This window comes from Salmo salar, chromosome ssa16 (assembly GCF_905237065.1).
Source record: "Salmo salar chromosome ssa16, Ssal_v3.1, whole genome shotgun sequence".
NCBI classification, from domain to species: Eukaryota; Metazoa; Chordata; class Actinopteri; order Salmoniformes; family Salmonidae; genus Salmo; species Salmo salar.
This window is the reverse complement of record NC_059457.1, coordinates 76,641,886-76,652,551: the sequence shown is the minus strand read 5'-3', so window position 1 is coordinate 76,652,551 and position 10,666 is coordinate 76,641,886. Positions and strand designations below refer to the sequence as shown.

Sequence of the window (10,666 nt, the reverse complement as noted above, 5' to 3'; positions counted from 1 at the left end):
GTTGTTTGTCCAAAGCTGCTTGATAAGACACAAGACACATTTCCTCAAAGGGAATAATGACACAATAAACTCAGCTGTGATGTGACCAACTAGTTCCAAATCTTTCAACACTCCAGAGTCAAAAAAACAACAGAAGTTACCTTCCAGTCAGGGGCCGGCAGATGTATTTTAGGTCTCAGGCAAGCTATCTCACCATACATGGTTCAAAAGGCTATAATTGGCTCCCTTCTAGTGGTTGGTATTAAGAAGGCCCTACAGCCTGTTTATTACCCATCTGTTCTATCTGTTATGTTATGGACTTCAGGAAACAGCAGAGGGAGCACCCCCCTATCCACATCGACGGGACAGTAGTGGAGAAGGTGGAAAGTTTTAAGTTCCTCGGCGTACACATCACGGACAAACTGAAATGGTCCACCCACACAGACAGCGTGGTGAAGAAGGCGCAACAGCGCCTCTTCAACCTCAGGAGGTTGAAGAAATTTGGCTTGTCACCAAAATCACTCACAAACTTTTACAGATGCACAATCGAGAGCATCCTGTCGGGGCTGTATCACCGCCTGGTACGGCAACTGCTCCGCCCACAACCGTAAGGCTCTCCAGAGGGTAGTGAGGTCTGCACAACGCATCACCGGGGGCAAACTACCTGCTCTCCAGGGCACCTACACCACTCGATGTCACAGGAAGGCCAAAAAGATCATCAAGGACAACAACCACCCGAGCCACTGCCTGTTCACCCCGCTATCATCCAGAAGGCGAGGTCAGTACAGGTGCATCAAAGCTGGGACCGAGAGACTGAAAAACAGCTTCTATCTCAAGGCCATCAGACTGTTAAACAGCCATCACTAACATTGAGTGGCTGCTGCCAACATACTGACTCAATCTCTTGCCACTTTAATAATTAAAAATTGGATGTAATAAATGTATCACTATTCACTTTAAACTATGCCACTTTATATAATGCTTACATACCCTACACTACTCATCTCATATGTATATACTGTACTCTATAACATCTACTGCATCTTGCCTATGCCGTTCGGCCATCGCTCATCCATATATATTTTTATGTACATATTATTATTCATTTCTTTACACTTGTGTGTATAAGGTAGTTGTTGTGAAATTGTTAGATTGCTTGTTAGGTATTACTGCAAGGTTGGAACTAGAAGCACCAGCATATCGCTACACTCGCATTAACATCTGCTAACCATGTGACAAATAAAATTTGATTTATTACCAAACTACTTTTACCCCCATTCACCAGCAGAGGGCAGTCATTACATGGGTCTGAATGGGGATACCAGCTCTGACTACACCATAGGCCTCCTGATTAGCTAGCTGGTGAAGACAGCCATAATGAGGTAACTACTATTTGAAAGCTGCCCAGAGTATGTCACAGTTATGATATTGGACCTGTCTTCTGTTTGGATGAGAGAGAGAGAGAGAGAGAGAGAGAGAGAGAGAGAGAGAGAGAGAGAGAGAGAGAGAGAGAGAGAATTTTCGGTGCATCATTGTCACCCTCAGTGTGTTGTGTGAGCGTTGAAGGAATAATCCAATCAAAAACTATATTTAGTTACTGTAAATGTTTTGCATGTCATCAACCAAATTTTCAAGATACATATCTTGAGTCCAATATCTTGAAAACTTGACTGCTGACAGGAAAACATGTTGGGACTGTATCAACAGTGGACTAATGACAAAAAATACAAAAAGACAGCCAAGGAACTCTGTCCCCCCTGTCCTCACTCCCTGTATCTCTTTCTACCTCACCCTTACACAAATCTCTCTCTACCTCACCCTTACACAATCTCTCTCTCCTGTATCTCTCTCTACCTCACCCTTACACAATCTCTCTCTACCTCACCCTTACACAATCTCTCTCTCCTGTATCTCTCTCTACCTCACCCTTACACAATCTCTCTCTACCTCACCCTTACACAATCTCTCTCTCCTGTATCTCTCTCTACCTCACCCTTACACAATCTCTCTCTACCTCACCCTTACACAATCTCTCTCTCCTGTATCTCTCTCTACCTCACCCTTACACAATCTCTCTCTACCTCACCCCTTACACAATCTCTTTCTCCTGTATCTCTCTCTACCTCACCCCTTACACAATCTCTCTCTACCTCACCCCTTACACAATCTCTTTCTCCTGTATCTCTCTCTACCTCACCCTTACACAATCTCTCTCTACCTCACCCTTACACAATCTCTCTCTCCTGTATCTCTCTCTACCTCACCCTTACACAATCTCTCTCTACCTCACCCTTACACAATCTCTCTCTCCTGTATCTCTCTCTACCTCACCCTTACACAATCTCTTTCTCCTGTATCTCTCTCTACCTCACCCTTACACAATCTCTCTCTACCTCACCCTTACACAATCTCTCTCTCCTGTATCTCTCTCTACCTCACCCTTACACAATCTCTTTCTCCTGTATCTCTCTCTACCTCACCCTTACACAATCTCTCTCTACCTCACCCTTACACAATCTCTCTCTCCTGTATCTCTCTCTACCTCACCCTTACACAATCTCTCTCTGCTGTATCTCTCGCTACCTCACCCTTACACAATCTCTCTCTCCTGTATCTCTCTCTACCTCACCCTTACACAATCTCTCTCTACCTCACCCTTACACAATCTCTCTCTCCTGTATCTCTCTCTACCTCACCCTTACACAATCTCTCTCTACCTCACCCTTACACAATCTCTCTCTCCTTTATCGCTCTCTACCTCACCCTTACACTCTCTCTCCTGTATCTCTTTATCACTGAATCCTCCCTCCTTTTATCTGTTTCTCTATCTCCTCATCCCTCTTCACATTTTCTCCCCTCTCTTCCTGTCTCTCCTTCTCTTTCTCCTCATCCCTCTTCACATTTTCTCCTCTCTCTTCCTGTCTCTCCTTCTCTTTCTCCTCATCCCTCTTCACATTTTCTCCTCTCTCTTCCTGTCTCTCCTTCTCTTTCTCCTCATCCCTCTTCACATAACCTCCTCCCTGTTCCTGTCCTCCTTCACCCATCTCTTCTATTCTCTCTCTTTCATGCTCTTTCTTTTCTCTCTCTTCTCCCCTTGGGATGATCACACAGCCCCAAGCCACCACAGGATATCACCATGTCAAACTCCGCTGTCCTCAAATGTCCACTTGTAACACAAGCTTGACCCTTGACTTCACCTATGACCTTCCCACACACCCAGGTCACGTCTCAGTTGCCATGGCTACCTAATAGCCGTAGCTAACACGGATGTGCAAATATGATCCTAAAAACAGTTTAGTTTGACCTTAGGGTCGTAGTGCACTAGGGCTGAAGGTACTTGTACCTCTATAAGTGTTTGGCTGAATGGTTTTCAGTGTTTACACAAACTCAGAAAGATAACCTTAGCACAGTTAAATAACTCTTTTGGGTATGGAGTTGAGGGTCTGTCCTCGGGGAAGAATGCCTTGTCTTTCAGTTCTTGATCTGGAACTAACTTCTAAAGTTGTTAAAAACTAAAATGTTCCAGTTTCTTTCAGAGTGTCAGGAATAACTTCAGGACTGCAGATAAAATTGGAAACAAACAAAACAAATGTCTGTGACAAATCAAATGGAGAGGTGGCCTTCAGTGGAGGCTGGTGAGGGGAGAACGGATCATAATAATGTCCAGTCATTACCACGAGCCCGTCCTCCCCAATTAAGGTGCCACCAATCTCCTGTGGTGGGCTTTCAATAACAACAAAGGAAGATCCTCTAGCTTTACTCCAGAACAGCGGTGTGTGTATATTGAATAAAAGGGGATTTGTAGAGAAAGCACAGCCTTATCCTCCCGCTCCACCTTGAGCATCTGTCAAAACATCTCAGAGTGAAAACACGCGAGAAAGTACGAGCGACAGAGAGAGACAGAGGGGGGAGGGAGGGAGAGAGAGAGAGGGGGAAGGAGAGAGGGGGGCGAGAGACTAAACAAAATCTTTCTTGTCATCCTTTAAAAATAATCTATCTCTCTCATCCCCTGTACAAGACTTCTAGTCCAACACTACAGGTTTGGAGCAGGTGGCCACAGTTTTGCTGTGTATTCCGGAGTGTTCCTCCTGGGCCTGACCCCTGACCCCTGACCAATATAATTATGAGATAGGGGCCCCCTGGGGGAGGGATGATTCCCACTGACAGAGAGGTTCCTAACCCTAACACAACGACGCAGCACTCATCACCTAAATGCTCCCCATGGGCCTTAGAGATGCTCTGCCATTTCTTGGTTGCTAAAATTCTAATAGTTCACTTAATATATTTTCCATAACCAAAAATATTTTTCAAGCTATTGTACAAAACCTAAATTAAAAGACGTAAATAACAAAACTTAAGAATGGAAGTATTGAAGGTAGCGCACATAGAACAGACCTACCGCTTCTTAGACTTACTTTCAATGAGAATGACAGATCTATAACTAGCATTTCTATGTGAATTATGGTTGGGTTGCCCCAAAACGTACATATCGTAGCTTTAAGGGAGCTTTAGGAAGATGTTAACCTAACAGCCTGGAAGGATAGTCTGTTTCTGTGGCCATTTCACTTGCTTATGGCTGCAAAAGATGGACAATACAATTGAGCAGTGCCAAAATGTACTTGGAGACAAGTTTTCAAGAGAAACTGTGGAACTAATTGGAAATTCAGAATTAGGCCATGATGAGATTTGTCCATGACGCAAGCCGTACTAATTTTACACACACTCACAAACACACCTAAAAAAACACAGAAATATGAACCCACCATGTTCTTTCCCAAGGTGCCAAGGTCTTTGGGTGGCCTCAAGCATGTCATCAGCCCTGGACAGCCTGCTGACAGACCAAACACACTCTGGCAGGGATCATCAACTAGATTTAGCTGTTGGACAATTTTTTCTTGAGCGGATGGTCAGGGGGCCGGAACATAATTACAAATCATTTGTTGACTGCCAAATTGACCCAAACAGATATCATATTTGACTAAAACATAGTCATTAAAAACCTTGTTTACATTTGTATACGATCACATCTATTATGAGTGGGAATACTTAGGAACAGATTTTAACAATGTAAATCACTTCAGCAGATTTGATGGTGTTTTTACAGTCTTTTATGTCCCAAACTTCTTTTTGTGCACTACGGAGTGTCAGATGTGTGTGTGTGTGTGTGTGTGTGTGTGTGTGTGTGTGTGTGTGTGTGTGTGTGTGTTGTGTGGCGTGTGTGTGTGGCACCCGGCTGATGCACCGGACATGCTCCCAGCACAACAGGGTGTCAGATGAACATGAATAGGTGTCTCTCTCTCTCTCTCTCTCTGTGTGTGTGTGTGTGTGTGTGTGTGTGTGTGTGTGTGTGTGTGTGTGTGTGCGTGCGTGCGTGCGTGTGTGTGTGGCTAAACATGAGAAGGTGTGTGTGAGACACCCATTTCACACATGGTACACTCTGCCAGCTGCTCCATATTGCTCTTCAACTAGCACAGATGCTTGTTCTCAGCTACTGTAGTCAATGTACAGTTTCATTATTGGTGATTATCACATTAAACGTTAGAGCAAATAAACATGATAGAAAAGTTGGTTCTTCTCTGTATGAGTGGTGTTCTGGCATTGAACCAGTCCCCCAGAGAGACTGAAAGACCGACAGATATACTACCTCATTATGAACCTGATCTTACTCCGGGGATTGGACAGATGTGTTTTATAGGCCTCATTCCAAACACTGTTATTCCTTGGTGAGCAGAGCACAAGGAATAGCAGCGTGTGTGTGTGTGTGAGAGAGAAAGAGAGAGAGAGAGAGAAAGAGAGAGAGAGAGGGAGGGAGAGAGAGAGAAAGAGAGAGCGATCGAGAGAAAGAGAGAGAGGGAGAGAGAAAGCGAGAAAGCAAGAGAGAGAGAAAGAGAGAAAGAGAGAGAGAGAGAGAGAGAAAGAGAGAGAGAGCATATGTGTTACTGTATGTGGTGTAATGTTTTGATTCTGTTACTGGTCAGTCTTGACCAATGAGCTGTAAACATGAAAAGTGTGGTTTTAAGCAGCAGCAGTGAGGGTCCTTCAGCCTAGGTATAGGAGAAGGCTTGGTTCCCAACATGACACTCTATCCAAATCAAATTCAAATCAAATCAAATGTATTTATATAGCCCTTCTTACATCGGCTGATATCTCAAATTGCTGTACAGAAACCCAGCCTAAAACCCCAAACAGCAAGCAATGCAGGTGTAGAAGCACGGTGGCTAGGAAAAACTCCCTAGAAAGGCCAAAACCTAGGAAGAAACCTAGAGAGGAACCAGGCTATGAGGGGTGGCCAGTCCTCTTCTGGCTGTGCCGGGTGGAGATTATAACAGAACATGGCCAAGATGTTCAAATGTTCATAAATGACCAGCATGGTCAAATAATAATAATCATAGTAGTTGTCGAGGGTGCAACAAGTCAGTAACACAAGAGTAAGTGTCAGTTGGCTTTTTCATAGCCGATCTTTGAGAGTATCTCAACCGCTCCTGCTGTCTCTAGAGAGTTGAAAACAGCAGGTCTGGGACAGGTAGCACGTCCGGTGAACAGGTCAGGGTTCCAGCAGGTCTGGGACAGCAGTTCTGGGACAGGTAGCATGTCCGGTGAGAAGTTATCCTTAACTTCTCCCCCCAGAGAGGCATTATCCAACCCTGCAACGTGATGAGGTCACTCTGATGCAAACGCAACCCCCTCCTCCGACCTGCAAAACAACCATGGGTGGAATTCAATTAAACATGCACTAGGGATGAATCCCAAAGAAACAAACAAGTATGTGTTATTACTGTGCAATTATAATTTGACCATGTTGTTTCTTAGTACATACCAGGTCATTTCTGACTCCTAGAAAGTGCAGCTGATATGCCATGATAGGAAAGCCAGAGTCGAGAACCGCAGTTCAAATAATATGGGAATATAAATAAATTAAATTAGAGGAAGTCTTTATTTAAGCACTTCCTTACCAACCTTGAACCAATCAGCACGAGGAAGCCAGCAGAGTAGGTCAAACACACACATGATGTAGGCATATGCTCACATACAGTACACACACATACACACCACATAAAGGAAAACACACAGGCACACACACAAACACACACACCTCATTTAAAGGAAAACATACACACACTCAGTGTGTCCCATTTTTCATTCCTGAAAAATCTGAGAGTTTCTGTTTTTCTGTCATGACCTCACAGTAAAGCACTCTCCCTAAGTCGTCATAACTGGGTGTGGGGACAGAATTCCCCCACACCCCTGTTCAGATGGCTCCAACAGTCTCAGTATTATCTGGCTGTTGCAGTATAAACAACACATTTTTGTATTTATTTTTATTTAACCTTTATTTAACTAGGCAAGTCAGGCAAACTAGGCAAACATGGGTTGAGTCTGAGATGGCACATTACATTTACATTTTAGTCATTTAGCAGACGCTCTTATCCAGAGCGACTTACAGTAGTGAATGCATACATTTCATTAAAAAAAATTAAATTATTTTTCCCCCGTACTGGCCCACAACCCTGGCGTTGCAAACACCATGCTCTACCAACTGAGCCACACGGGACACTAGACAGCTAGCCTACCATTAGACACTAATGCACAGCCAATCCATCCAACAAGTATACGTTATGGACAGTAGGCCTATAACGTGACTCTCAGATGAGGTTAAAATTCAGTTAGAAGCATTCGATTTTGCAATGGCATAGGCCTACGTTATTTTGGATTTGTGTGCCCTTGAGAACTTTTCACGCTGAAACATAATGAAATGTTACGCAGTAGAGGTCACACTACCGTATATAGTGCACTACTTTTGACCTGGACCAATTGTAAGTCACTCTGGATAAGAGTGTCGGCTAAATTACTAAAATGGAGATGAAACATTTCAGACGCAGACATGGAATCATAGAATAATGTTGCAGGTGGTCGTTAATGATAACTGCGACCTGGCCAAGATAAAGCAAAGCAGTGCGACACAAACAACAACACAGAGTTACACATGGAATAAACAAACATACAGTCAATAATACAATAGAACAATCTGTATACAGTGTGTGCAAATGAGGTAGGATAAGGGAGGTAAGGCAATAAATAGGCCATAGTGGCGAAATAATTACAATATGGCAATTAAACACTGGAGTGATAGATGTGCAGAAGATGAGTGTGCAAGTAGAGACACTGCTGTGCAAAGGAGCAAAATAAATACAATAAATAACAGTATGGGGATGAGGAACTGTAGTTCATCGATAGTTAAATATTAGGTCAATAATAATATTCATCGTCATCATCATTAATAAACACACACGTTTCAAGGCTAGGCATATTTCAACACCCATCCATTTGAAGAAAGCATGCCTATTTTCCACAAGGGGACCAGTCTTTCGAAGTTGTAGTATTGGGCAGGTTATCAGAGGCTGAGGGAGGGAGGAATGAGCAGAGTTGAATTACAAACACATTTTCGGGTGCCTTTGCTCCACTCCATACTAGCGTGGAGTAGGTAAAGGTAGGCGACGGATTTTATCCACCAAATCTCAGCGGGAAAACGGAGTATTTTCTCAATGCGAGACTTATTGAGGAGGCTGGAACACGAGTTGTAGCCAACTCGCGCCTGTCTCACCTGCGTGACTTTTCAGTGTGTCTTTTGGAAACTGCGACCGTAAGCTTTGATTTGAAAAAAAAAATAGAGCATTGCAGCATCACGATATATCGGGACATTGATTTGAATTGAATGGATCATTGTGCGCTAAAGTCGTCTATATGGGATGTACTGTGAGTTTCATCTGTTGTGAGGACGAGTTGTTGGTGCCCCTCGGTCGCTATGAGGAGAAAGAGAAAGAAGAATCCACAATCTTATCAAAGGTAAGAAAAATAACGAATTTGCCCTGATTTTGGATGATATTCTTGAGTCGTTTAAGTAAAAATAGGTAGTTCGAGTACACGATCTGACTTGACAATGGATCAAAGGGAGGTCTGTATGTTTGGCTTCTGGGCACATTTGCTTTGACGTCTGTTTGTTTACCTGTCACCCATCGTTTCTAATAACACCGTCGACGTCACTGTCACGCAGTCTTCCTATCACCCACGCAACTTTCCTTGTTAGCCTCCATTTGTTTAGAAAGGTTTACCTTAGCTTGAAACTCAAGATAAAATCCACCCTCCTTGTTTACACTGGTAGGCTACTGTACTCTGTATCATTTCTGTCATGCGCTGAGACAAGAGGCAAATCAGGCAATAAATATGACGCATTTTCAGGTTGGCATATGGCGACTATAAATAGTCTATGCCAATTACCTGCATATTTTTGTGAAAGTAGTTCAAACCCCAAACAGTCAAGTTGTTTTCAAAACCTATGTGTAGAACTCGGCAGACATCCAAGTTGGCAGAACAACTCCACTAGCGGTGTGGGCGTTGCTGGCTGTGCTGGACTGGGGTGGTCTGGTTTTGGGTGTCTGGTCTTTGGCTTGATAACACGAAGAGGGGAAGGGGAGGTACAGCTGGGGTAACAAGATGCTGCTTTGTTTTGGTGGAATGGACAAAGTGTTATAATCGTCAAAGTCTCTATGGGAAGGAGAGTAGACAAGGAAAGGAGATTTGATAAGGAAGTCACTTAATTGTGACACAGGTCCTTACTCATGAGGTTCATGTTGTGAGTTAGTGCCATTTTTAGATGTCATTCCTGGACAGTGGCTCCTCCTCCTCTTCTCCTCCTCTCCCCCTCCTCCCCACCTCATCCTCTTCCTCCTCTCCACCTTACACCCTGGCCTGTCAGATGAAAAGCTACCTTTCAACCGCCCTCCACCTCCCAACTGGGGTTTATAAGTTGTGTGTGTGTGTGAGAGGGAGACCTCTTTGGTCTTCATACAAAAACTCCTTTGCACCTGTGCTTCAGGTGTGTGTGTGTGTGTGTGTGTGTGTGTGTGTGTGTGTGTGTGTGTGTGGAGTGGTTTGGGGAGAGATGGCCAAGGTCCTGTGTAATAGTATGGTTGACAGATAGACTCAAGGCTAACAGCACACCCTTCACATCAGTCAAGTCAGATGTCATTTCATTTACATCGATGAATTATTTGATTTAAAGTCCTCGTCCAGTCTCCTTATCACCTTATTTGACAACTGATTTACTAAACAAAAGGCACATCTCAATAGGTGGTCCAGGTATGTCATGACATGGCAGAAGTGGGCGGGGCCTTAAAAATGATTTACTGAGTTTCATCCCTTCACATCCCACTGGGTAAAGACTTCATTTCAACGTCTAGTTTGGATTTACATTTGGTTGAGTTGTCAACTAACGTGAATTCAACATGAAATCATCTAAAAATGTCATAATGTTATTGGATTTAGGTAAAAAGTTGGGTGAAAAAAAGCCGAAATTCCCTGAAGTTGATGACTTTTTTCAAATCCAATCAGTTTTCCATGTTGATTCAACGTTTTCAAATTACATTTTTGTTGTTGAAATGATGTGGAAAGAACCTTGATTCAACCAGTTTTTGCCCAGTGGAATGTTGTGAGGATAAATACATAAACACCTCATCATATACATTTTATCAGACACTCTTATCCAGAGCTACTTACAGGACCAATTAGGGTTAAGTACCTTGCTCAAGGGCACATCAACAACTTTTTCCTCCAGTTGGCTCGGGGATTTGAACCAGCAACCTTTCGTTACACTTGGGCTCCCAAGTGGCGCAGCGGTGTAAGGCACTGC

At 43.5% G+C, this 10,666-nt stretch overlaps 1 protein-coding gene across 4 annotated transcripts in view; it reads left to right on the top strand.

Moving 5' to 3' along the window:
- The first annotated feature begins 8,430 nt into the window (after positions 1-8,430).
- Positions 8,431-10,666, top strand: part of LOC106591349 (tensin) — a 193,409-nt gene continuing 191,173 nt past the window's right edge. For 3 of the 4 annotated variants that reach the window (XM_045697916.1, XM_045697914.1, XM_045697910.1), the window contains exon 1: positions 8,432-8,823. In XM_045697916.1, the coding sequence (XP_045553872.1) occupies positions 8,722-8,823 (102 nt within the window). In that variant the 5' untranslated portion in view covers positions 8,432-8,721. Of the gene's footprint in view, positions 8,824-10,666 lie in introns of all 4 variants that reach the window. The other variant, XM_045697912.1, reaches the window with a different exon arrangement.